We start from the raw sequence: 26004 nt of genomic DNA on the forward strand, positions 1-26004 counted from the left end.
AACCCCAGAGCTCAATGAGCTGCCGAGGGGCAGCTCAGAGGAGGTGAAGGACGCAGGCCCCACCTGCAGCAGCACGCTTCAGAGCCGCTCTCATGGCCGCTTTACAAATAAAGCTCTTTCCTGACCAACACAGCGCTTTCAAAGGGCGCTTTTTACCCTGAGGTAACGCCGCGCTGCTCCCCCCCAGCTCCGAGGTCCCTCAGCGAAGGGCCCCGCCGCTTACCTGGGCGGCCACTGACGGCTCCGGGGGCACCAACAGCACGGGAAGGGGTGGAGGGGGTACCCACGGGGCGACGGGAAGCCGAGCCCCGCTTCGCCGAGCCCCCGCGGAGGGAAGCGCCCGCGGCCATCCCCGCTCCCTCGCACCTCACCTCAGCGAGCCAGGCGGGAACAGCCGAGAGCGTGACGGAAAGTCCCGAGCGGGCGCGAACGGAAGGAGCCGAACGCTCGGCGCTCGGCTGAGCGGGCCTAGCTCTGAGCGCGGGGCGGGGCCTGGCGGCTCCCGGCGTGCCCCGCGCTTGGTGCAGTGTCATGAAGCAGGAGGCCCCGTCCCGCCGCCGAGACAAGGCCAAGGCCCCCCCCGAGGGGCCCCCGCCCGCGCCCCCCGACGTGGAGATGCAGGAGGAGGCGGCGGCGGCCGCAGACACGGGCGGGGAGCGGCAGCCGCAGCGGGAGCTCGATGCCGTCACGTTGGAGGGTGAGCGGGGGGGGAACGGGGTCCCGGTAACGTGGGGCTGGGGGTGGGAAAGGGAGGAGGGTCACGTGGGGAGCCTCGGTGGGGGACCTGTGTGGGGCTGGGAAGGGGGAGAACGGGGGAATGGGGGCGGTGTAGGGAGGCTGCGGGGGGCTTGAGGAGGAGGATGGGGGAGTCCTTGAGGAGGAGGAAGTAATGGGGGGTCTTTGAGGAGGAGGAAGGGTAATGGGGGGGCCTTGAGGAGGAGGGTGGGGGAGTGGGGGAGTCCTTGAGAAGGAGGAAGTAATGGGGGGGTCTTTGAGGAGGAGGAAGGGTAATGGGGGGGTCTTTGAGGAGGAGGAAGGGCAATGGGGGGGTCTTTGAGGAGGAGGAAGGGCAATGGGGGGGTCTTTGAGGAGGAGGAAGGGCAATGGGGGGTCTTTGAGGAGGAGGAAGGGCAATGGGGGAGCCTTTGAGGAGGAGGAAGGGTAATGGGGGGGTCTTTGAGGAAGAGAAAGGGTAATGGGGGGGTCCTTGAGGAGGAGGAAGGGTAATGGGGGGGTCTTTGAGGGGGAGGAAGGGTAATGGGGGGGCCTTGAGGGGGAGGAAGGGTAATGGGGGGGTCTTTGAGGAGGAGGAAGGGTAATGGGGGGGTCCTTGAGGAGGAGGAAGGGTAATGGGGGGGTCCTTGAGGAGGGGGAAGGGTAATGGGGGGGTCTTTGAGGAGGAGGAAGTAATGGGGGGGTCCTTGAGGAGGAGGAAGGGTAATGGGGGGGTCTTTGAGGAGGAGGAAGTAATGGGGGGGTCCTTGAGGAGGAGGAAGGGTAATGCGGGGGTCTTTGAGGAGGAGGAAGGGTAATGGGGGGTCCTTGATGAGGAGGGAGTAATGGGGTGCCTTGAGAAGGAAGGGCAATGGGGGGGTCCTTGAGGAGGAGGGAGTAGTGCGGGGTGAGGAAAAGGGGGTGCTGCAAAGCGTGTCAGTGGCAAAAGGGAGCTGTGAGGGCCTTATGAGGGGAAGGGAAGTGGGGAGCTGTGTTTGAGGGGGGCACCCTTAGGAGCAGGGGGTGGGGGGAGCTGCAGAGGGAGGATGGAGAAGGGGGGGGCACTGGGGAGCGCACAGTCCTGGTGCCCTGAGCAGACGGAGGGACCCTGCGCTGCCTTTGCTCCGGGTGAGGCTGTTCCCGGTGCTCCCTCCCGCAGACATCAAGGAGCACGTGAAGCAGCTGGAAAAGGCTGTGTCGGGCAAGGAGCCGCGCTACGTCCTGCGGGCTCTGCGGGCCCTGCCCTCCACCTCCCGCCGCCTCAACTCCAACGTGCTCCACAAAGCCATCCATGGGTTCTTCACCTCCAACAGCGCCGTGCGGGATTTCCTCCTCGGCTTCCTGGAGGAGGTACGGGCAGAGGGGACACCGTTCCCTGCACTGAGGAACCTCTGCCTGGGGGGGGTGGGAGGGAGGGCACCGGGAGCTCAGGGTGCCAGCAGCTGGGCTGGCTCTTGTCACCGGGCTGCACATGGGCCTTGCTGCAGGCAGAGGTGGCATGGGGGGGTCGGGGGGGGGGGAGCAGGCATCCAGCAATGTCTCTGCCCTCAGTCCATGGACACGGAAGCTGAGCTGCAGTTTCGCCCGCGCACGGGGAAGGCGGCCTCAGCCCCGCTTTTGCCAGAAGTGGAGACTTACCTACAGCTGCTCCTGGTCATCTACCTGATGAACAGCAAGCGGTACCCAGAGGTGAGGTCCCCTGAGCTCTTTGTGTGGTGCTGCTGCACCAGGCAGGGTCTGGAGAACCCCAGGGGACCCGCATCTCTGTGTTGCCCTTTGTTCCAGCTGCGTCTGGAGGCAGCCTTGGGCTCAGCCCCGCAGCCTCGCTGCTCTTCAGAGCATCACTTCCCCCACCTTGAGCTCTGTTCCCCTCCTGCAGGCTCAGAAGGTATCTGACGACCTGATGCAAAAGATCAGCTCCCAGAACCGCCGGGCCCTTGACCTGGTGGTGGCGAAATGTTACTACTACCACTCCCGTATCTATGAGTTCCTGAACAAACTCGACGTGGTCAGGAGGTAGGCTGGGACCTGCGTCCCAAAGAGCCAAGGCTGCTGCTTTCCTCCTCCCTGCCACGTTCCCTCCCTTCCCTGCAGCTTCCTGCACGCCCGGCTCCGGACGGCCACGCTGCGGCACGATGCCGACGGCCAGGCCACCATCCTGAACCTGCTGCTGAGGAACTATCTCCATTACAACCTCTACGACCAGGCCGAGAAGCTCGTCTCCAAGTCCGTGTTTCCTGAGCAGGCCAACAACAACGAGTGGGCTCGGTACCTCTATTACACGGGTGAGACAGAGGGTCCTGCGCTTGGGCTGTGCCCGAGATCCAGGGCTCTGCATCTGCACAGAACCCATTGGAACAGCTGGAGATGGGGTTTCCAGGCAGGATTTGATCCAGTGGATCCAGTTGGATTTGCTTTTCCAAGCCCCTTGTGGCCTGTCTCAACGCAGGGCGCATCAAGGCCATCCAGCTGGAGTACTCGGAGGCGCGGAGGACCATGACAAACGCCCTGCGGAAGGCCCCGCAGCACACGGCCGTCGGCTTCAAGCAGACAGTGAGCAGGGATGGGAAGCTCGAGGGGGGTCGGATCCTCCTGGATCCTCAGGGAAGCTGCGGCTCACGGGGTCTCTTTCTGCTCCAGGTGCACAAGCTGCTCATCGTGGTGGAACTGCTGCTGGGGGAGATCCCGGACAGGCTCCAGTTCAGACAACCCTCCCTCAAGCGCTCGCTCATGCCCTACTTCCTCCTGACTCAGGGTACAACAGGCAGCTCCTTGAGCCGTGTCCCAGGCTCTGGGGGAGCAGGAAGGCCTGGGAAGGGGAGCAGTGGGGACTTCCTCTCCCCTGAAGGGGATTCAGCTGCAGGCTCCTCTTGGGGAGGGGGAGGCGGCAGCTCTCGGGGGCAAGGAGCTGCCCTCCTCGCTTTCCCCATTCTCTTGCCCTGACAAGCACCTTCTCTCCTCCAGCTGTCAGGACTGGGAACCTGGCCAAGTTCAACCAAGTCCTTGATCAGTTTGGGGACAAGTTCCAGGCCGATGGCACCTACACCCTGATCATTCGTCTGAGGCACAACGTCATCAAGACAGGTAGGAGGCTGCAGGGATGGTGCTTGGGGACCCTTGGGCTGCCTGGCCTGGGGGGCTGCACTCCTGTCCCTCCTCGCAGGTGTCCGGATGATCAGCTTGTCCTACTCTCGCATCTCCCTGGCTGACATCGCCCAGAAGCTGCAGCTGGACAGTCCAGAGGATGCAGAGTTCATTGTTGCCAAGGTACCTGCATCAAGTCCTGTCCCTCTGCGTCCTGAGCTGCCCACAGCCCCCGCTTCTGGCAGCGGGCTCCCTCCCTGGGGCAGTCACTGGTTTTAGGTTGAGGCCCCTCCAAAGGGACGCTGGGGACACCCAGGGCACCACATCCCCTCTCTGTGCGCCGCGGCCTGAGCTCAGCGCTGCTGTCACAGCAGCCAGCTCCTCCCTTCCCCCTAAAGGTCAGCCCCGGGAGGCAGCGGGTGCCCTGACCTGCGCTCCGGCTTGCAGGCCATCCGGGACGGCGTGATCGAGGCCAGCATTAACCACGAGAAGGGCTACGTCCAGTCCAAGGAGATGATCGACATCTACTCCACGCGGGAGCCCCAGCTGGCTTTTCACCAGCGCATCTCTTTCTGCCTCGACATCCACAACATGTCCGTCAAGGTGCGAGGGGCTGCAGGGCCTGGCTGAGGGGACAGCGGCGGCACTCGAGGAGCTTCTCCTCTTGGAACCGTAGAAGAGTTTGGGTTGGAAGGGACCTTAAAGCTCTCCCAGCTCCAAGCCCTGCCACAGACAGGGACCCCTTCCACTGGAGCAGCTTGCTCCAAGCCCCTGTGTCCAACCTGGCCTTGAACACTGCCAGGGATGGGGCAGCCACAGCTTCTCTGGGCACCCTGTGCCAGCGCCTCAGCACCCTCACAGGGAAGAGCTTCTGCTTTATCTCCATCCTGATCTTCCCCTGGTTCAGTTTGAACCCATCACCCCTTGTCCCCAGTGAAGTTCCTTCTTTGTTTTCCAGGCCATGAGGTTCCCACCCAAATCCTACAACAAAGACTTGGAATCTGCAGAGGTGAGGTCTCTTTGGAAGGGGTTCCTTTACAACCTCCGAGGCTGCAGCACGGACGCAGCTCCTGGCCCCGGCCCCCCACCACCCTTTTCCTTTGGCCTTTGCCTTGCAGGAGCGCCGGGAGCGCGAGCAGCAGGACCTGGAGTTTGCAAAGGAGATGGCAGAGGACGATGATGACGGCTTCCCCTGAGCCTCTGGCCTGCCTCTACTTTTTTAGCTGTCCCTAGGGCAGATGCTGCCTGAGCGGCGCTTCCCCCGCACGGCCCCGGCCCCTTTCTTTTATAGATACCTGCATGTCTGTCCAGTGGGATGGGGACACTGGGGGGGGGAATCCCTGGCCATGCAGCCTCTTCCCACCCCCTGCTTCCCGCAGCGGGATCTCCCTTCCCCAATCACCCAGCATTCTTTTAAGGTCTCCTGTGGTCATGGGGGTTGCACAGAGGAGCCCCTGCCCTTGGGGCCTCCCTGGGCCGCAGAGCTGGGGCGGGTGCGGGGAGCGCGGCACCGCGGGTGCCCCCGGCTCTCACAGCGATGATGGGGTCAAACTTTGTTAAGCTTCAATTATGACTTTTAAAATAAAAGTGGGAAAAACACCATTTGCACAGAGGGCTGAACCCCCCTTCCAACCCCCCAAGTCCTGCTGGGAAGGGCATGCGGTGGGGTTGGGGTTAAGCTGGGTCCTTGTCCCTCACAGGCACCAGTGTTGGGGAGTGATGGGACCTGCAGCTGCGCCAAGTGGGTCACACCACCATGGGTGTTCGTTCTCCAGGGCCATCCATGAGTGTCCCAATGTGTCCATGCCTGGATGTGGGTTAAGCATGGGGCTGCCCAGGGTCCAGCCTGTCCCTGCTCTAAGGTCACCCGTGGGGCAGAGCAGGGAAGGTTGAGAGCTGGATCCAGCACTGGGAACACTAGGGGACACCCTGGAAGCGTTCACTTAGAGATGCTGGGCAGGGGCTGATGGTGCCTGGGTCAGGCCCCACACAGGAAGGGTGACCATGAGGCAGAACCGCAGTGGGGTGGATGCTGGGGACAGTCCCTGGGGCTGGACAGCTCCGGTCCCAGGGGGTTTTGTGCTGCCCTCGTGCCCCAGCACCCACCCACAGGGTTTCGGGTCTGGTCACCACTTCCTTCCTTCCTTCCTTCCCTGGAAAGCTGACGGGGACTTTGGGCTCCACCAAGCACTGATTCACGTCCCCCTCACCCCGATTCCTGAAAGTCTGACCCGCTGTCAGCTCCGCTCCGGGCTCACCCCCATGGGCACAATGCAACAAACCCCCTCCATGGGCACCGGCTCCAGGAGGGCCATGGTTTCCAGTGCCTCTGGGGAGGGCACGTGTAGAGTTGGGGGTGTCCTCCCTATAAACAGGCTCCACTCCCAGGGTCCTTTCACACAGCCTGAAGGCAGGACAGGTAGTGCCAGCTCTAAGAGGGGAAGTCACCATTAGGTTTCAGAGTGAACACCAGCCTCGTGCCAGGCCCTGGGTGATGCTCACAGATTGACTACAGCCACCAATGGGGGGGGTTCCTTTCCCCAGCTGGAGGTGGGAGCAGCTCCCATCCCAGTGGTCCCTGTCCCCCTCCCCATGGCCTGCAGGAGGGCAGTGATGGGACCCAGGCTGGGTGCAGAGCTCAGCGCTGCGCTGGTGTCACCCTGCCCGGATCCCTGCATCCCACACCCTGGCCCGTGCTGGGCAGGAGCCGTTCCAGCTGGCACCGACCCAGCAAATCATCCTGGAAGCACTTGCGGGAAGCAGCATGAGCCAAATCCCCCTGGTCAGCGCCGTGGGGACACAATGGGGTGGGAGCAGCCGGCCCCGTGCCGGGCTGCCCTGGCCAATGCTTCCCCGAAGGCGCTGATCGGGACGTCCCCAGCCGGGGGGGGGTCAGGCCCCTTGTGCTCATGTATGGGGATGCTGAGCACAGCCCAGCCCTGCAGCACCCAACGAGGCAGGATCCAGCCCTGCGGCCCTGGGCGAGTGCCTGGCTGGGATCTCACCTTGACCACCTCCAACTGCTCCCACCACCGGGAAAGCTCACACCGTTGTTGCCCGCCCCGATGCCGCGGTGAGGGGCTCGGGCAGGGGAAGTGCCCACATGGGTTGGGAACGGCGCTGATCCCAGGGGAATGCCGGCTGTGAAAAGCCACCGTCCCCTTGCCCGGTCACCTGGGAGTGACCCTGCAGTGCTGGGCCCTGGGCGGCGAGGCGAGAGCCGGGTTAATGTGTCACCGAGCCGCCGGCCCCGCACCGGGCACCCACCGCGGTGCCAGGGCTCCACCGGGCGCCGGCTGCCGCTGCGCTGAGGGGCACCCGCTGCCCACCGGGAAAGCCCCAGGCCAGGAGGGGTGGGCAGCGGCGAGCACCCGCGCCCGGATTTGCATGTTGGTGATTAAGGCAATGAAGCAACCGGAGCTGTTGCCACATCGGTGTGAATCCCCGCGGCCGCTATAAATGCCCTGATCAATGCCGGGGCAGGAGCTGCATCGGCCGGGCCACCCTCACGCGCAGGAGGAGACACCGAGCTGGGCACCATGTGCGCTGTCACCCGTGAGTACCGCAGCCCCACAGCCCCACTGCTCCCACTGCTCCCTGTGCTCCCACTGCTCCCACTGCTCCCACTCCTCCCACTGCTCCCTGTGCTCCCACTGCTCCCTGTGCTCCCACTGCTCCCTGTGCTCCCACTGCTCCCACTCCTCCCAGCGTTCCCTGTGCTCCCACTGCTCCCAGTGCTCCCACTGCTCCCAGCGCTCCCTGTGCTCCCACTGCTCCCTGTGCTCCCACTGCTCCCAGCGCTCCCAGTGCTCCCAGCACTCCCACTTCTAAAACTGCTCTCACTGCTCCCAGTGCTAAAACTCCTCCCAGTGCTCCCACTGCTAAAACTGCTTCCGCTGCTCCCCGTGTTCCCATTGCTCCCACTGCTAAAACTGCACCCACTGCTCCCACTGCTAAAAACTGCTCCCACTGCTCCCATTGCTCCCACTGCACCCACTGCTCCCAGTGTTCCCACTGCACCCACTGGTCCCATTGCTCCCACTGCTCCCACTGCTTCCACTGAGCCCATTGCACTCACTCCTAAACCTGCTCCCACTGCACCCGCTGCTTCCATTACTCCCATTCCTCCTCCCAGTGCTCCCTGTGCTCCCACTGTTCCAACTGCTCCCACTGCACCCATCATTCCCAATGCACCCGTCGCTCCCACTGCTCCCATCGCTCCCACCGCACCCACTTTTCCCACAGCTCCCAGAGCCCCCACTAACCCCACTCTACCTGTAGCACCCGCCGCACCCACACACCCAAAGCCTGCAGCCGACTGCCCCAGCGCCATGGCACCGGTGCCACACGGGCAGCGCCTGCTCCATCTCCCCCATTCCACGGGGTCCCTTCCCCAGGCTGTGCCGGTGCCTCCATCCCCGGTGGCAGCGGTGGGGCCGTGGCACGGTGGGTGCTGAGCCGCTGCTCCCGCAGGCGTGCTGGCACTGCTGCTGTGGGCGCCGTGGCCGGCGCTGCTCGGGGCGCCGCTGGCCGAGCTCTCGGGGGACCAGAGATTCCTCATCTTCCTCAGCAACAACCTGGAATTCACCCGCAAGATCAAGGGGGACGTGGCCGCGCTGCAGCACGCGGTGGTGAGTCCCGGGTGGCAGCGGTGCCCGTCCCCCTCCCATCCTTATTGACCCCTTGCACCTCGCTGCTGTGGGGCTGTGGCTGTGCACGGGGCTGCTGCTCCCTTGGGGACCGCCCCAGGGCACAAAGCAGAGGGGCAGCCCCATCTCCACCACACTGGGCACCAGGTCTCCCCCATCCCACACCCCAGGGATGGGAGCTGGGGGTGACGGGGTCCTCCAGCCCCCCTGACCACGTTCCCCCCTTTGGCCGCAGTGCGACACCTTCCAGCTGTGCAAGGAGGAAGAACTGCTGCTGCTGCGGCAGGACCTGAGCATGGCGCAGGTGCCCATGGAGCGGTGCCACGGCCGCGGCTTCCAGGCGGTGAGTGCCAGGGCCCACCTGTGCCACGAGCTGGCCGGGCTCAGTACCACCGGTGCTGCGGTGGCCGTGCCGAGCTGACCACGCCATGCACCCCGCAGGAAGCCTGCTTCAGCCAGATCCGAGAGGGGCTCCGCACCTACCAAAGCTCCCTCGATGCTGTCCTGGAGCTGCTGCCCGGGCACGCTGCGCTGGTGGAGAGCGTGCAGCTGGATGCTGCCAACCTGTCCTCCAACATCCAGCATCAGGTGAGGGGAGCTGGGGGGCAGGATGGGCACAGCGAGGACACCGCATCCTGGGCTGCACCCCCAGAGCGTGAGCAGCAGCTCAGGGAGGGGATCCTGGCCCTCTGCTGCTCTCTGGGGTGACCCCCCCCCGCAGTCCTGATCCAGCTCTGGGGCAGAAGCACAAGAGGGACGTGGAGCTGTTGGAGCGAGGCCAGAGGAGGCCATGGGGATGCTGCGAGGGCTGGAGCAGCTCTGCTCTGGAGCCAGGCTGAGAGAGCTGGGCTGGGGCAGCCTGGACAAGAGAAGGCTCCTGAAGGGGAGACCTGAGAACAGCTCCAGTGCCTGAAGGGGCTGCAGGAAAGCTGGAGAGGGGCTTGGGACAAGGGATGTAGGGACAGGACGAGGGGAATGGCTTTAACCTGCCAGAGGGGAGACTGAGATGAGCTCTTAGGCAGAAGCTCTTCCCTGTGAGGGTGCTGAGGCGCTGGCACAGGGTGCCCAGAGAAGCTGTGGCTGCCCCATCCCTGGCAGTGCTCAAGGCCAGGTTGGACACAGGGGCTTGGAGCAAGCTGCTCCAGTGGAAGGGGTCCCTGCCCGTGGCAGGGGTTGGAGCTGGATGAGCTTTAAGGTCCCTTCCAACCCAACCCACTCTGTGCCTTCACGGGGCTCTGCTGCCGCGCTCCCAGGGCCCGGAGCTGATCCTCTGCCTCTGCCCAGTTACAGATGGAAGACCTGGGCCTGGCCACGGTGACGTACCCCACGGAGGCCCGAGGTCCCCTGCCCGCCTTCTCCTCCCATTTCCACCACCAGGTCGGCAGCTTCTTCATCCTGGCCGACTTCCAGCGGTTCCTGGAGGCCACGTACCGGGCGCTGCGGCACCTCGCGCACCTCTGACCCCGGCCCCACACCGCCTCTCCCCATTTATTTATGTCCCAGCCCTGGCGCCCTGCCCGGGAGCTCCCGGCTTTCCCACCTATTTAATATTTATGGCTATTTAAGCTCTCTCCGGACGGGAATGCTGCCCGGCACCGGCCCCACCGCACACGGACCCGTGCGCAGCATCGCCCTTGTTTAATATTTAAACAAAAGTGTATCTCTGCTACGAGTTGCTGGGCTGAGCCCCCAAGGGCTCAGCGCGCTGCATCCCACAGGAAAACCGCCTTCATCCATGGATGAAGCAGCTTTGGAGCAGCATTTCCCTGCCTGGGCTGCAGGGACAGACCTGACCGGTGTCACTTCTCGTTGGCATAGTGACACTGATATTTAGTAGTCATTAGGGAAGAGGGAGGGGAGAAGGGAGGTGCAGTGGGGATGCAGCAGCTTCCCACGAGGAGGTTTTTCCACCGCCCATCCCCATTCCCTGCTAAACTCAGTGTATTTATTGCAGTTTAAGTTATTCTCATCCATTTCCCGGGCTCCCGGTTCCCGGAGCTGTACTGGATGGTTCCCAGCCCATCCCGGTGTGTTTTGTACCGTATTTATTGCTGCCTGAGCCCCACAGACACATCCCTGCTCGGTTTTATACGCAATATAAATGGAAATAAACTATTTTTGCTCCAGAGCCCGGCTCTCTGCCTGTGCTGCCTGCGGTGGGGTGGGGTGGGGGTGATGATGTGCGGCCGGGCGCGGGGATACGGGGACAGAGACACTGGGCACAAGGGGACAGCATCCTTCGGGACCGGTCTGTGGCTGCTGCCATTGCCCGGCCCCGGCGCTTCCAAGGCGGGGTGGACCGGGTCCCCGGGTGGGGGGACCGGATGCGGCTGCCGCGGGGGTGGCGGCTTCCTCTGGCACCAGCACTTGGGCAAGAGCCGGTTCCTAGAAAGCATCGGAGCTGAGCGGCGGCAGCACCGAGCGGGGGCACCGGCACCGGCACCGGCAGCGCCCCGGGAGCCGCCGGCAGCGCGGAGCATCCCTGCGCTGCGCCGGGAGGGTGCAGGAGCGCTCAGGGCTCAGTGCCCTGCGCTTGGTGGCAGCGGGGATGCTGAGGTCCCACTTTTGCTGCTGCCACAAAGGGAATCTGTCCCAGAGCTGCGCAGGGATGTGCCTGGAGCCCTCCTGGAGTTGCCACAACGGGATGGGACTTCCAGAACCGAGAAACGCGAAGAGGATGAAGAGCAAAGCCAAGCCAAGCCAAGGAAACCTGGGCATCCCCCCTGGGCTGTCCCTGTGCTCTCAGCCTTGCACCAACCCCGTTTCCTCCCACCAGTCCCATGCGCACGTCCCATGACCGCTGGCATCCCCGCACCACACTCAGCCTGGCCCCGGTGGGTGCCTGCGGGTGCCTGTTCCTGCCCTCCCTCAGTTTTCCCAGCCCTTGGAAGGGCCAAGCACGGAGCCCCCGTTGCCACCACCCTGCTCTGGTGCACACGCTGGGAGAGCAACCAGTGAGAGCCACGGCTCCTTCCTGCCCCGGCTTATCAGTGCTTACAGGAACCCCCTTCTCCCGCTCCAGCCCCTTCCTGGAAGGTGAAGAGCAGGAGCCAGCGCCAAGCATGGGGCTGCTGCCGGCAAATATTGACAGAGCTGGGAAGGCCGAGGGCCAGGTCCTGCTCTTTGCTCCGAGCTAACGGTAAAGACCAGCCCCAGGCAGAGGTGCCAGCTCCAGGCAGGACTCAACCCAAGTCCGGCCCCGCACAGCTCCTCCACTGCCTGCAGCAGGGTCTGTCCCTGCAGCAAAGCCCGGGAGCAGCCAGGACCTGAGCTCATCTCGGGGTCAGGCAGGTCCTCACTCACCATCCAGCTGCCTGTTCCCTGCAGCATTGACCCAAAGCCCCCGGCACCGCATCAGACCCTCCCTGTGCTGCCTCTTCCCTGACATCACCAAAGCACCCGCTTTGGAGCCCCCAAAACACAGAGCGAACCCTGCTAATGCCAAGGGGGGTTGGAGGGAAGAGCCCAGCCCTGGGGATGGTGCATGGAGCGGGCTCAAGCCAAGGCACCCTGAGGGGAAGGCTGGTGCCCGGCTCCCCAAGCACCACTTCCCCCTTTGGCATGAGTCAAAGAGAGCACACACATGGCAGGAGCAGAGATGAAGCCGTCCCGGCCCTGCCACCCCCTCAGGGTCAGGGATTCGGGACAGTTCGATGTGGATTCACCACCAAAGCAGCTGACCCGTGCTGGGACAGCCCCGCTGAGGAGCCTCTCCCTGCACGGCGCTGGTGAGGCCGCGGTTACTCACCGGGTGCTGGGGACGTGCGGTGAACTCACGCTCACGTGGAGGAACTTCCAAGGGGAACTTGCAGCTTCCAGTGGGCTGGGAAGCAGGGGAGCATCTCTGCTCCACTGAGCCCAGCATCACCCGCAGCCCCCCCACACGCTGCTCTGGGCAATGGCAGAGCAAGTGCCATTGCCATCCCCTGCTCAGTCCAGGTCCTGGTGACTTCCTCTCCATCATCCCCACCACCAAGCTCAGGGGTTTGGGCAATGCCCAGCACCAGCTTTCTGTCCTGGCTCCTCGGCTGTGGGAGCAGGGGCCGGGTGCTCGTGCTCTGTGAGCTGAGAGCAGCGTGCAGATGGGGTTTTAGGTGGCCAAGGCCACTGTCACCCCCCTGCAGAGGTGATGATCTTGGGACACGGTGGCTGCTATAGTGGGAAATCATTATACTGCTATACTGGAGCTAGCAAATTGGGCCTGAGCAGCAAATCTCTTTGGGGACATGGCCCATCCTCCCTGAGATGCATGGCAGCCCCATAGCCGATGTGATCATCCTAAAGCATGAAACCTCCCCCTGAACTCAGCCTTACAGCAAGGACCCGATGCCAGCACACAGGAAAGGTGCCTGCTCCCAGCGCGGTGGATGTGGCCTCAGCTGGGTGCTACTGCTGCAGGGCTGGGACACCTCAAGGCAGGAGCCTCCCTGTCGCTGGTCCCCACAGCAAGGTTACAGGTGGAAATTCAACCCCGGGCTGGCCAGAGCGGGATTGAGCAGAGGGATGAGGGGAAGCAGCAGCACCCGGGGCCAGGGGTGCTTTGCCAGCTGCCAACACACACAAGGGGCCTGTGCACACCAGCAGCTTGTCCTGTCCCCGTCAGTGCTGCAGTCAAACTGCAGCAAATCTCCTCCTCTGTTTTCCCTGAGGACAACAACCCGGGTCTGGCTCCATGGGGAGAGGCCAGAGGGAGGAAAGCCATGGAAAACCCTGGGTGGGAGATGCTCTTTGCATCCAGCGGCACATCCGCAGTACCTACATCCGCCAGGTCCACCACTGGTGGGCACTGTCACCCACACCAGCGTGGACCTGGCTGGAAACCAGGATGAGCTCTGCAGGGCTGGCTCTGCCTAGGGCGTGATGTGGGACATGTCTGGGGTCTCCTGCACCCGGGGACCTTGTCCTCTTCCTTCCCCAAACCTCAGGGATCCAAGCCACCGTATTTGTTGTTCTATGGCACAGAGGCATCTTCCTCGCATCCCCAAAACGAGTGCTGCTCTCCCAGCAGGGCCAACCACACAGCTTTGACCTACCCAGAGGCACCAGCCAGCCTGGAAACCCCAGTGAGTACCACTTGCTCCTGGACCAGATTAATGTCTTTAACAAGCACAAGAGAGCGGTGAAGAGGGTGGAAAATACCCTGGAGCAGCATCCAACCATTTATTTCAACAAGGCCAGGAAAAGGAGAGAACCTGAAGGGGAAAAAGGTTTAAAACCATCCCTGGGCTGAGCAGTGAATTCTGAATGCAGCCCGACAGAGAAATGTGGCTTTGAGGGATGAAGCTGGGCATGGAGACGCCTGCAGATGGCGAGGACACAGACACAGAGCAGCCACCTGACACGATGGGGAGCTGTCAGCCTGTGGAGCAGAGATGTCTGCGGGACACGGAGCAGCTGAGCTGGTGCAGGCTTTCCATGGACAAAACCTGAACCCTCCTGGAGCCTCTGCGAATGGCATCTGCTGGCAAGGAAGATTCCCACCTATCCCCAAGTGAAACATCAGGAAGGAGCCAGCAATCACTCAGCAGCAGGGGAACAAGCAGCGGTGCAGGGCGAGCTGCTCCACGAGCTGGGCTGGGATGAGAAGCCCCAGCTCTTCTCCAGCAGCACATTAAGCAGCAGAGCAGGGAGAGGAGCAGCCACGGAGCTGCTGAGCTCTGGCAGGACAGCACAAGTGATTACAGCAAAGCGGTGCTGACAGCACCATTGATCCTGGTGACAAATGCACCACGGGTTATGTTTTAAACTCCTTGCAGAGGAGCACGGGTGAGACCTGGCTGGGCAGAGCCCAAAGCAGGCAGGATGGCAGCACTGAGGTACTGGGGTGAGGCAAACGATCCACCGTGGAGCTGCAATAAACACAAGAGGGACGTGGAGCTCCTTGAGTGAGTCCAGAGGAGGCCACGGAGATGCTGCGAGGGCTGGAGCAGCTCTGCTCTGGAGCCAGGCTGAGAGCTGGGCTGGGGCAGCCTGGACAAGAGAAGGCTCCTGAAGGGGAGACCTGAGAGCAGCTCCAGTGCCTGAAGGGGCTGCAGGAAAGCTGGAGAGGGGCTTGGGACAAGGGATGTAGGGACAGGCCAAGGGGAATGGCTTTAACCTGCCAGAGGGGAGACTGAGATGAGCTCTTAGGCAGAAGCTCTTCCCTGTGAGGGTGCTGAGGTGCTGGCACAGGGTGCCCAGAGGAGCTGTGGCTGCCCCATCCCTGGCAGTGTTCAAGGCCAGGTTGGACACCGGGGCTTGGAGCAAGCTGCTCTAGTGGAAGGGGTCCCTGCCCGTGGCAGGGGTTGGAGCTGGAGGAGCTTTAAGGTCCCTTCCAACTCAAACCAGGCTGGCATTCTATGATTTCTTACTTTTAACACCACAAACTGATGGCACGAGGCAGGTTTGTGAGCACATCTGAAGGCAGACGCTGGAATCACCCCTTCCGAAGGGGACGGACACGTTTTCCCAGGTCACCTCCACATCGGGATGCTGCAGGTGTCAGATGAGACAAACAAAATCCTCCCAGACCCTGAGTGTTCACCCGGTGTCACTTTGCTTCATAAATCAGAGCTGCCAACTCCCAGCTCGCTGCTAATGAGTTCAGCCCAACCAGCACCACTTCACCCCACGCCAGGCTCGCTGGATAAAGGCACTGAGAAAAAATCCTCCTTGATTTATGAGCAAAGCCATCGTGACCTGGAAGAAATCAGGGTGGAATAAGGCAGGATGAGGTTTTGCATTCCCAGGGGCTGCGGTGTGGGGAAGAGCCCTGCTCCAGCTGGGAGATGAAAACCAACCCAGCAGAGGGCTCGCCAGCATGCTGGAAAACCTGAAGGACCAACTTGCTGCGCCTTGGGAAGCAGTCATTATAGGCATTTTCTATTTTAAAGACCATTTAGGAAAGCAAACATCACCTTCTCTAGGCTCCAGTGTAGCTGCAGCCCCTTGGACTCTCCTCAAATTAACAGAAATGTCCCACTGGTGTCCTGGGATGATCCAACACCATCCAAAATCCCAACTACTGTGGCTGATGAGACCCACGAAGATGCGAGGCCTGAAGCTGGTTTCCCCCCTAAAAGGGTTAACTGCCAGCCCAGCTCCTGTCCCACAGCCTTCCTCCCCTATCTCCTTTCCAGCCTGCGCTGCTTTGAGGCTGGAGCACAGGTCCCAAAGCAGAGTGTGCCATTACTGTGCTCCTTACAACATCCAGAACTGAACCCTGCATGACAGAGCACGGTGGTTGTCCCAGGAACATCCCCCTGCCAAACCCAGCAGCTGCCCCTCTCAGAAAGCCCCTTCCCCCCCCCAGGCTCCATCCAGTAACACCCAGTTCATGCCCCACGACCCTCCCTGAACACTCCCCACCTTCCCTGGGTGGTTTTGCCAACAAGAGCCCCATTTCACAGGGCCGGGACACCCGAATCCTTGCTCTCATCACTGCCACTCGCTGCCTGTGACCTGCCAAACCCCACGGGCTGGCACCAGCTCCGGGGAGCAGAGCCCCTGCTGGTCTCTGCCCTTTCAGTGTCATTCCTCTGCAATGGGAATGAACCCTCCACAGCACTGGAGACACGACAGGAGCACAAAGGGTGACAACAGTGGGATTCGTTTGTGCTTTTCGGGGAGGAAATCGACTTGGACACCGCAGCAGAGAGCGGAGAAGCCACTTCCCTGTGCTAACACAGAACCACGGCACAGGAAGCTCAATTCCTCTTTCCTGGCATTAAAAGAAGTGTTGCTTTCACTAAGTAATATTGTTATGTCTTAAATCTCAGAGCCCACATCCAGAGACTCTCACCACGGGCAGGGCAAAGGCAGAAGCAGGACTTGGAGTGTTGCTCTGCAACCCCCTGGTAGCTCAAGGCACTTCCCCTGCCCTGTTTTGGGGGACAGTGACAGGAAACACTCCCCCACTCCAGGGTAACACAATGGTATGGAATCAACAGAAGCATTGAGAAAGAAACCCCCTCTTTTCCTACTGCTCGGTCTTTTCTAAGTGGATCCCCCCCTCATTAGGTTTTGGGGAAACAGGAGCTTTGCCAAAGCACTCCAAAGCCTCGCTTCTGATCACTGTGCCTGGCAGCCACGCTTCCAACGTTAGTTCCTGAGTGATCCAAGCTCTCTCCTTGTTACTGGCATTTCCCAGGCTGCCCAGTTAGCTCGTTGCACTTCCATGCTCACCCTAGTCCAGGCAGGAAACTGCATTTTAACTCCTGGAGGTTGCAGGCGGTGTGATACGGGTCCTATGATGTGAAGAGGGCTCAAGAACACACCTTTTCCTGGCAAAGGGCAGGCTGAACGGCTGGGCTGGCAAATAACAGTGATTAAGCACAGCGTCTCCTCTCTGCTTGGCTCTGCTTTCCACAAACCTAATCATGTCAGAGGGAAAGAGAATAAAGATCTCCCCAAGCCCAGCTAAACCTATTAGCCTGAGACACAGCGCCGCACCCGGGAGGCACATACACCATAAGCAGGCATCTGTGCTGTCATAACAAAATCCTCTGCGATATTTCTTGAGTGACCTTTTATTCACTTTGGTTACCAGGCAGGCGGGATTGCCTCTGGAAAGCTGCTGGTGGAGGGAGAGGAGCTCTTCAAGGTGATGGGCTCCGCACCGCAGAGCTGCTGGGGCACAGGGTGAGAGGGAAGAGGAGTCTGGTGAGGCTCAGGGGCTCAAGACCTCTGGAAGCACACGATGTGGCATGAACCACGCATGGACATGCCCTGCTGCATGCAAAGCCAGCAGGAAAGGGGAGGAAAGCAACAGCTGAGGCAGCTCCTTGCCTTATCAAATAAAGCAGCGAGTAGTGGGAGGATTGCTGGGGATTTTAGATCTTTCCTGCCTAGATAAAGCCCTTCCTTACCACATCCACTCGCTCCCAGCCTAACTGCTGCTAACCCACCATTGCACACCCGGCTCCTCAAACCACAAGACATCATCAGCCGAGCTTTGCAAAACCCTGGGCTGTTTCCAAGGTGAGGCCAGAACGGGTGTGCAGGAGCCTGGGCTTCTTCCAGGGCAGGCTCAGGCTCCGGGCAGCGGGATAACGCACCCTGGGTACCACCGTGGTGCTGGAGATGCTAGCGGGATAACGGGGCTTGTACTGGGGACCATTGGGAATGGGAGGCGCATCCCAACACACGGACAAGAGCTGCGGGTTAGGCTCATTCCTGCTCATTCCTGCCCCCGGACACGGCGCTGCCCGCTCCCCGACACGCTCCCATCACCGCCGTCAACGGGAGCCAGAGGCTCCGCCCCAACCGGCAGACTGACGGGCAGCTGGACCAATCGTACAACAGGACGCTGCCTCGCAGCCAATCAGCGCGCCCTGAGGGCGGGGCGCCGCTCACTTCCCTGCCACCGCCGGCCTCAATGGGCCCGGGCGCCGCTCACCCCCGGTTGGAGCCGTGCTCCGTCTCCTTCTCGCAGTCGCTGCAGTGCTCGGGGTCGTTCTCCCCCGGAGGCTGCGGAGACCTCGGCGGTGGCCGCCTCGCTGCTGTGTCGTCGTCGCCGCCGTCCGCCGCCTTGCAACGGGGCCTCGGCCTCTGCCGCACCCCCACAACAAAGCGAGGCGCGATTGGGAGATGGGCCGCGGGGCGTGCCGGGACCGGTAGTCCGTGCCAGCATGCGGAGACCGGGCAGCCCCGGGACTACAGCTCCCGTCGGCCTTTGTGGACGTCCCGGGCCAGGGCTCGGTGGCGGGAGGGCTCGCTCACACGGGCGCAGCCGCTGCCCGGCTCTTGTGTCCGCTGTCCCCCGCTGAGGCTGCGGGGTCCTCGCCCTCACTCGCTTCCTGCCTCAGGGAGCAGGCCGAATCCAATGAGGGAGGTGCTAATTGGCTGGCAGACCGTCCCCTTTCCCCACCAGCCAATAGGCGCGCGGGATGCTGCGCCGCGCATGAAGCCCGGCACAGGGTGAGTGCGAGAAGGCCCGGCCCGGGCGCTCCCGCGGCCCTCCCGGTCTGACCCCAACCCCCGGCCCTCGGGGGTGGCCGCGGCCCGGGCCCACCGGGACCGCGCCGGTTCGCAGCCAGGGCCGTGTCCGCGGAGGTCAGGCAGCGCATGGGGCTTGGTTGGGCACCCGCCGAGGGGTGGGTTCATGGCTGTGCCGGGGGTTCCCTTTCCCCACGGGTGTCATCACCGTCATGGCCGGACTTCGCCCACACACGTTTGGGAAGGGCTTCACGATGGCTGAAGAGGCCGGTGTGGGATAGGCGCATCCGGCCGCAGGAAGCACAGCGGAAGGGCTCCGTGGGTGGTACCGCCGCGGTGCGGTGCTTTCTGCGTTGTCTGTTCCCCGCGGGACTAGTTCTGCGTGAGTTCGCAAAGCAGTCAGTGTGGTGTCTCCGGGTCTCCCAGCTGGAGGCCAAGGTGGACCACTGATGGTAGTCAATATGGCCAAGGCTGAGGTGTTGTTTCAGGGAGTCCTGGTATCTCTCCTTTGGGGCGCTTCTCTTGCGGCTGCCGGTGGTGAGTTCACCGTAGGACGGGATCCGAGGGAGGCAGTGATCCCTCATCCTAGAGACGGGCCCTGCCCAGCGCAGCTGCAAGTTCAACAATACGGCCTTGGTACTGGTGACCCCTGCCTGTTCGAGGACAGTGACATTTGACACGTAGCCAGTCCTATGGATGTTCATACCTCCTGTATGAAGACAGGCTGAGGAAGTTGGGGCTGTTCAGCCTGGAGAAGAGAAGCTGCGTGGAGACCTCAGAGCAGCTTCCAGTATCTGAAGGGGGCTATAGGGATGCTGGGGAGGGACTCTTCATTAGGGACTGTAGTGACAGGACAAGGGGTAACGGGTTAAAACTGAAACAGGGGAAGTTTAGGTTGGATATAAGGAGGAAATTCTTTCCTGTGAGGGTGCTGAGGCACTGGAATGAGTTGCCCAGGGAGGTTGTGAATGCTCCATCCCTGGCGGTGTTCAAGGCCAGGTTGGACGGAGCCTTGGGTGCCATGGTTTAGTGTGAGGTGTCCCTGCCCATGGCAGGGGGGTTGGAACTGGATGATCTTAAGGTCCTTTCCAACCCGAACTATTCTCTGGTTCTATGTTTAGAATTGTACGGAGGCAGCGCTGATGAAAGCGTTCAAGGAGTCGCAGGTGATGCGACTCCACCCAGGTACCGGTGCATTATATGGGTGCTCTCTTTAACTGCAGCCTCCTCAAGCCAAGCACCGGCTCTGCGAGTGCGCCAGAGCCGAGGGCAGCAGGAGCAGCGCTGGGGGTGGGATGGGGCCGGAGGACACGTTTCAGCTCTGTCCTCAGCCTTCATGGGCTCCGGATGAGGCTCGGGGCAGCCAACTCGTGCTGGAAAACCGGAGGAGCTGGGACACGGGGGAAGTTGGGGCACCTCGGTGTTTAAAAGCTGCTTTTCCAGCTCTGGGGTACATCCCCCAGGGCCCATTTCTCACAGAGGGATAACTTGCCAGGTTTTCCCTGTGGCTTTCTGCTTTCCCCCCATTTGATTTAGTTGCTGCTGGCCAAATACACACCAAAATAAAGCAGATTTGGGGGAAAAGTGGTGCTGGCTCCTGCCTGTAACATCTGCAGGAGCCCCGGTACCCTTGTGTGCAGTTCAGCCACAGGCTCATTAAAGATTCATCCTTCCTACCACGGATCTGTACAGGCCCTTTGACAGCACAAGTGTTTTCAAGCCCCGTTTGGCCGTGGTTTCTAGGTTATCCCTTCCAAGTGCTCTCTTACCCCTGCAGTAATTGTCATGGCAGAGGGACAGAAACAGCCAAGGTCGTTGGGAGCAAGGCCCAGCTGAGGCTGGAGGCCCGAGCATCGGGGTTACTGCAGCTGAAGCCTTGATGCACAAGAGGTTTCCATGTGGCTCTCGCACAAGTGGAGCCTCCATCCCGAGCGGGCCAAAGGCCTGATTCCCATCCTGCAGCCCTACCCCTTGCAGGCTGGTGCAGAGGGCACGGAGGAGCGTGCTGGGGAGGGCAAGGTTTTAACCCACTGTGGTAAACAGAGGCACGGCCACTCTGTCACACCAAGCCCAGCACAACACCAGGAAGGGCTCTGTACCACCAGGAATGGGGTTGGCATCAGTGGGCTTTCCATCAGCCACTGCTGTTTAGCATGAGTGCCCTCTCTGATTCCCTGTTGCTCCTTTAACCCCATCTGTTCACCTGCCTCTTGGAAGGGGAAGGAGCCCATAGTGCATGAGGCGAATGGTCCCATCCTGACGTCTTTCCAAGGTCTTTTTCTCTCCGTTTCAGAGCACGATGTTCCTGGTCGGCCTCTCGGGGGGCATCGCGTCGGGGAAGAGCACGGTGGTGGCTGTGCTGCAGGAGCTGGGCTGCGCTGTGATTGACGCCGATGTTATCGCCAGGCAGGGTGAGCGCTGCTCGCTGTGCGGCTCCTGACGACCGGGGTTGCTGTGGGGAAGCGCAGACAGCAGAGGGTGCTCTGGGTACGGCAGATGAGGCTTTGCCTCCTCTTCCCAGGCTCTCTGGAGCCGCTGGCTCGGGGAGGATTGGATCGAGGATCTGCATTTAATAAAGTGAAAACCAAGATCATGGCCTAATGAACACTGCGGGGAGATCTTGCCCTCGCTTTTCCGCTCCTGGAGTGCAGTGCTTCCCAGCTGAGAAAGCCGAAGATAAAGGTGGCTCTCTGTAAAGCAGGTTCTAATCTGATGTCCCCCCCTTAAACCCCAGGACACCCAACCCATAACCAGATGTTAGGTGGCATTAGTGACAAGGTTGAAAGGGAATTTCCCTCCGTGCTGGATGTTGCTTGGTAACACTGAGGGACTGGTCCGCAAAATTCCTTGTGCCTCAAAACCAATAAACCAAAGGGGCTCCCAGTATCCCAGGTCAGCAGGAATTTGGGCTGTGGCACAGCACATCCACCTCCTGCTGCTCCCCAAACCCGGTTCAGGAAAGACCCAGACCCGCAGCTGTGGTCCCCCCGCAGAGCTGGAGGTTTCATCCCTCGGGATACCATGGAGAGCAGCGGGAGGAGCGGCCCATTGGGGATGCGGGAGGGCTGGGGGCTGAGCGTGGGGCGGGAGGTGCTGCTTTGAAGTGCCTGTGCTTTTCTGTTTGGGCAAGGGCTTCCCAAGGCTGTGATGCTCTGAACATTTTATTGCACTGTAATTCTCCTCAAGGTGTGGGAGATTTGCTGGAGGTGCTAAAAGCCCTCGGAGACGGTAGGAAAACACCGCAGCTGCTCGGTGTTGGGTTTCTACCAATCGCTTCCTTTTCCTCCAATTCCTTTTTTATCTGTGTTTATTTACTATGTGAACTTCCCCCATCCTCAAACTGCCTCCGTGTGAAATTCCATGGGAGAAAGAAATTGGCCTGAAAGATTTTTATTAGGTTGGGCTGAGGTTCCAACCTGTGGCAGCATTCCAGGCTTTTGGAGAGGAAATGATACACAGTGTGTGATTCTCGGTGCTTAGCCTCAGCTTGAGCTTCATGATGCTTTTATTACTGCATCCTTTGTGTTGGATGGGGTTTTGGTGGCTTTCAGATCCACTCATGTAACGTCAGAGGCCCTGCAAATACCTATTGGGAATCAATCTCTAAGAGGGTTTCTCTGCTCATGGCACTGAAGAATTGGGTGACTGAGGTGAAAGACAGTAAAAAAAGGATAAACCACGTTAGTAGCTGACTGTAGCAGTCGGGCTGTATTCACCCAGTGCTGAAGTTTGCAGCTAAAACAACCCTGCTGCTGGTCCTGGTCCCTTTGGGATCTCCCTGCTCCACTCCTCACCCTGCAGGTGATGGGAATTGCTCAGCCCCATTCCTGCCTGTGCCTTGGGAATCATTCAGCCTCATTCCTGCCTGTGCCTTGGCTGTCAGCAGATCCTCCCAGCCACCCTGTGCCTCCTAACCCCGAGCAGCAGCAGCACAGGGAGGGTTGTGGCTCTGAATTAATGTGGCCAGGATGCTTCGATCTCTCGGGTGTCAGCGCTCAAAGGGACCTTGGGCTGAGAGGGGGTTTTGCAGCCCCTTTCCTGCAGCAGCACCGATGCAGGTGTGTGCTGGGCTGTGGTGCTGAGCCACGCTGCTCTCAGTGCAGTGTGTGCTGCACGCAGATGTGCTGCCCACCACGGAGAATGAGCTGGGTTATTTAATGAACCGAACTCAGCTGAGGCCGATCACTGATGCAAACAGCAACTGTGCTGTAGAACTGGCTCTAACCTCCAGCTGTTTCATGTTCTCAGTGGTGCAGCCCCAGCTCAAGGCCTATCAGCAGATAGTGCATCACTTTGGCACCGAGATCCTCCTGGAGAACGGGGAGATAAATCGTGAGGCTCTGGGAAGCATTATCTTCTCCCAGCCGGAGAAGCGGCAGCTGCTGAACTCCATCACCCACCCGGAGATCCAGAAGGAGATGCTGAAGCAGATCTTGAAGTACTTTGTGTTAGGTAAGAGGCTGTGTCCCAGCACACTGGGACTCCTCCTCGGGCGGGAGCTCTACCTGCTTGCTCTGCCTTTGGTTTTAAAGTGGGGAGAGGGACAGGGAAGGACAAAAGGAACCGACATTGAGTGACGGCCTTTGTGCTCCGCCACCGGTGGCCTTTAGCGTTGGTGTTTGGAGGATTCATTCCTGCCTTTCACTGCTGCCCTTCACCACCTTCTTCTGTGGCTTAAAGTACATCTGTAGGGCCTGAGCAAAAGCATTGTGAGGCCTCTTCTGAGATTACTTGATGTATAATGTCATACCTTCCGAAACGGGCAAGTATTCCTGCCTGCCGCCAGCCTGCCCGGCCTGCCAGGGAAGCTGCGGAGCCCTTTTAGTCTCGATAAGGTGAGAACTGGGCTGACAGCTGTGTCTTCCAAAGTCCTGCTTTTCCCCCTGGTAAATGTAACAAATACAGCTGTCAAACTTGGTCTAATCAAATGCCAGATAACATCACCAGCTGGTTTGGAGGTCTCTGTGTAGACAGAAGGATGTCTTAATAGAGTCAGTCTGGTTTCATAGAGCTTATCAAAGCTGAGCCCTGTGACAGCTGAATAGGCCTGTGCCGGGGCACTGCAGGAGCCATGCTCTGCTGCAGGGTGAGGAGGAGGAGGAGGCACAAAGGAAGCAACAGGCAGGAAAGCCGGGAGCCAGAGATGGAGTCTTGTATCCAGGGCTGCAGGCTCGGGAGGCGGATGCTGTCCTGCCCCTCAGCAAGAGCACCGAGTGTCTTCTGCAGGCTGCTTTGTCCTCATTAGTCAGGTTTTAATGATTTGGGATAGCTGGATGCTGTCTCTAAGGATGGCTCTGCAAGGAAAGCTTGTATCGATCCAACTGGAGGGCAGCAAGAAGTCTCTCTGGGCGGAGATGCTGGTAAAATGGTCGCTTGGTGGATGAGGATGTCTTTGTCAAGGCTGTTATTGCCGTGGCCAGCTCAGCTGGAGGGGTTTGGGTTGTAAAGAGGGGACACCAGTGAAACTGGAGAACTGGAGGTGTCCTCATGGCTGGGGGACACAGAGGGGAGCGAGGTCCTGACTTTGAGCTTTCCCCTGCCCTCACCTCCTCCCCGAGTGCAGTAGGACGTGCCCCACATCCCCAAATACTGCTGTCTGTGGGAGACAGGGAGAGCCTGGGGTGGGCTGCAGGGCCCAGGAGGATGGTGGCTGGTGGGTACGAGCTCTCCTCTGCAGCTGCTGTGTGGTGATGGGGTTTTAAACCAAGCTGGCCCAGTTTTGGGGAGGTTTCAGCCCCCAGGGGCTGTGCCAGTGTCACAGCTGCAAAAAGTCTGCAAGATTTCCTTGCTCCCATTGGAAAACTGGAAGTGTTGAAGTGAAGCCTTCCATAAAGGGAAGCAAATTGAGCTGGGAAACATCAGCTCAAGCGGCTGCAGTCGGGTGAAGCCCTGGACAAGTGAAAGAGAGGAGAGCAGATTCTGCTGTGAGTGTTGCTCCCCTGGAGAGCCCAGCAACAGCGATGTGGCTGCGGCTCCCGCCAGGCAGGAACAGGCACTTTCATTTGAGCTCCTTTCAGCTCCTCATTATATTTGTGCAGCTTCACCTTTGCTCGGAGATCAGCCAGGTTAGGGTTTGTTGGCTCTGCTTTTTCTCCCCCCTCTGGAAACTAGGAATGAAACCACATCCTGAGAGGGAGGAGGGCAGGAAGGCTCTGCTCTCCTCTCGGCTGTCATGTGGAGCTGCTGCTGGAGCAGCTGTGGCTGCAATGTGTGTGCAGCATGGGAGATAGGGGAATCCAAGTAATGCTGTTCCCTTGTTGGGGGGGGGATGTTCCTGCAGGCTACCGCTACGTGATCCTCGACATCCCTCTGCTCTTTGAGACCAACAGACTGACCAAGTTGATGAAATACACGGTCCTGGTTTATTGGTAAGTGCAGCGTGAGCCATGAGGCTGGGATGCTGCCGCCTCTCTGAGAGGCTGGAGGGGACCATCATGGCCCTCCTGCTCTGGTGAGGATTTAGCCACAGCCCCGGCGCAAAGCCTGTGAGCAGCATCAGTCTCTTTCCTGGAGGTACGAGGAGTGAGGGGTGGCACCTCCCTGTATCCTAGTGTGCAAGGGGCCTCTTACTGCGGTTTTCCTGCAGCCTGGCACCGTTGTGACAGGGGAAGTCGCTGTCTTTAGGCCTTCCACAACCTGCACCCTGTTGGCTGGGGCAGGCTTTAGGGTGTTACGGGCCTGGCAGTGCTGCAGGGGTACCTGTGCTGCTCCGAGTGCAGGATGCCCACACAGGGCACATCTCTCTCCCTCCTCCCCCCCCCCCCCCAACTCCTGCTGAGGAAGGCAGGCAGAAGCCTCCTCTTCCTCTCTCAGAGCCCACCTCACCCCGTCCTCCCATGCCGGCAGCAGCCCCGGGGCGCAGCTCTCCCGGCTCATGCGGAGGAATGGGCTGTCCCAGGCGGAGGCAGAAGCTCGCATCCGCTCCCAGCTCCCGCTGGAGGAGAAGCGCAGGCTTGCAACTCACATCATCGACAACTCCGGCGAGCGGGAGAGCACCCGCCGGCAGGTCCTGAGGCTCCACAGCCACCTCGAGGATTCCCTGCATTTCCTCTGGGCGCGGCTGGCAGCGGGCACGGCTGTGGCCGGCCTCGGGGGGCTCGTGTACCTCCTCCTCCGGCATTTCAGCTCGTAATTCACCTGCTCTTGCTGTTGTGCGAGGGGCCTGGATTGCCAGCTTTGAAAAGAGCACTGAAAGGCCACCTCCTTTAATGAGCTTTGCCGGCTGAATGCAGACAGCGGGGTGAGGCGTCTCCCTTCTACAGCACCGTCGCCCCTCTCCTTTCTTCCTGCCCACCAGCTGTGCCTGTGGGATGGGACGGTTCCCCTTGCATGGCTGTGGCCAGTGGAGGGAACACGTCCCTTGTTTTCCCCCTCCTGGGTCTGTGTGGTGGGACTTCAGTGGGTTTAGGCACTTTAATGTCTTCCAGGACAATCTTTGCCAATCTTCTAATACCTAAAAGGGGCCTACAAGGAATCTGGAGAGATTTTTTTACAGGGAAATGTAGGGACAGGCCAAGGGGAATGGCTTGAACCTGCCAGAGGGGAGACTGTGATGAGTTCTTAGGCAGAAGCTCTTCCCTGTGAGGGTGCTGAGGCGCTGGCACAGGGTGCCCAGAGAAGCTGTGGCTGCCCCATCCCTGGC

General features: G+C 60.6%; 3 protein-coding genes across 4 annotated transcripts; all 3 read left to right on the forward strand.

The window, feature by feature from the left end:
* The first annotated feature begins 484 nt into the window (after positions 1–484).
* On the forward strand, positions 485–5397 carry PSMD3 (proteasome 26S subunit, non-ATPase 3). The gene is made up of 12 exons (XM_062629939.1): positions 485–697; positions 1874–2064; positions 2266–2403; positions 2594–2730; positions 2809–2999; positions 3164–3267; positions 3355–3469; positions 3679–3798; positions 3878–3981; positions 4246–4401; positions 4757–4807; positions 4917–5397. The coding sequence occupies exons 1-12, from the start codon at positions 532–534 to the stop codon at positions 4992–4994; spliced, it is 1551 nt and encodes a 516-aa protein (XP_062485923.1). The 5' UTR covers positions 485–531; the 3' UTR covers positions 4995–5397.
* Positions 5398–7178: 1781 nt separating this feature from the next.
* CSF3 (colony stimulating factor 3) lies at positions 7179–10575 on the forward strand. 2 transcript variants are annotated; one of them, XM_062629940.1, is made up of 5 exons: positions 7179–7353; positions 8272–8429; positions 8683–8790; positions 8889–9035; positions 9732–10575. In XM_062629940.1, the coding sequence occupies exons 1-5, from the start codon at positions 7338–7340 to the stop codon at positions 9906–9908; spliced, it is 606 nt and encodes a 201-aa protein (XP_062485924.1). In that variant the 5' UTR covers positions 7179–7337; the 3' UTR covers positions 9909–10575. The 2 variants fall into 2 exon arrangements, with proteins under 2 accessions (XP_062485924.1, XP_062485925.1); XM_062629941.1 differs by having other exon boundaries at positions 9738–10575.
* A 7593-nt stretch (positions 10576–18168) lies between these two features.
* On the forward strand, positions 18169–25595 carry DCAKD (dephospho-CoA kinase domain containing). The gene is made up of 5 exons (XM_062629942.1): positions 18169–18344; positions 20656–20773; positions 22611–22814; positions 24643–24730; positions 25209–25595. The coding sequence occupies exons 2-5, from the start codon at positions 20662–20664 to the stop codon at positions 25492–25494; spliced, it is 690 nt and encodes a 229-aa protein (XP_062485926.1). The 5' UTR covers positions 18169–18344; positions 20656–20661; the 3' UTR covers positions 25495–25595.
* The last annotated feature ends 409 nt before the right edge of the window (positions 25596–26004 follow it).

The sequence above is a fragment of the Pezoporus occidentalis genome, unplaced genomic scaffold (genome assembly GCF_034315485.1).
Source record: "Pezoporus occidentalis ecotype Australia unplaced genomic scaffold, CSIRO_AGI_Poc_V1 ctg344, whole genome shotgun sequence".
In the NCBI taxonomy this organism is placed as follows: domain Eukaryota; kingdom Metazoa; phylum Chordata; class Aves; order Psittaciformes; family Psittacidae; genus Pezoporus; species Pezoporus occidentalis.

What these genes read in the sequence shown, in the direction of transcription:
- PSMD3 (XM_062629939.1), top strand. Translation starts at nt 532, where the DNA reads ATGAAGCAGGAGGCCCCGTCCCGCCGCCGAGACAAGGCCAAGGCCCCC. An exon ending in ACAGCAAGCGGTACCCAGAG is followed by an intron (nt 2,404 to 2,593) that starts GTGAGGTCCCCT and finishes CCCCTCCTGCAG; the next exon opens with GCTCAGAAGGTATCTGACGA. An exon ending in CCGTCGGCTTCAAGCAGACA is followed by an intron (nt 3,268 to 3,354) that starts GTGAGCAGGGAT and finishes TTTCTGCTCCAG; the next exon opens with GTGCACAAGCTGCTCATCGT.
- CSF3 (XM_062629940.1), top strand. An exon ending in CCGCGCTGCAGCACGCGGTG is followed by an intron (nt 8,430 to 8,682) that starts GTGAGTCCCGGG and finishes CTTTGGCCGCAG; the next exon opens with TGCGACACCTTCCAGCTGTG. An exon ending in CCTCCAACATCCAGCATCAG is followed by an intron (nt 9,036 to 9,731) that starts GTGAGGGGAGCT and finishes GCCTCTGCCCAG; the next exon opens with TTACAGATGGAAGACCTGGG.
- DCAKD (XM_062629942.1), top strand. Translation starts at nt 20,662, where the DNA reads ATGTTCCTGGTCGGCCTCTCGGGGGGCATCGCGTCGGGGAAGAGCACG. An exon ending in CTTGAAGTACTTTGTGTTAG is followed by an intron (nt 22,815 to 24,642) that starts GTAAGAGGCTGT and finishes ATGTTCCTGCAG; the next exon opens with GCTACCGCTACGTGATCCTC. An exon ending in TACACGGTCCTGGTTTATTG is followed by an intron (nt 24,731 to 25,208) that starts GTAAGTGCAGCG and finishes CCATGCCGGCAG; the next exon opens with CAGCCCCGGGGCGCAGCTCT.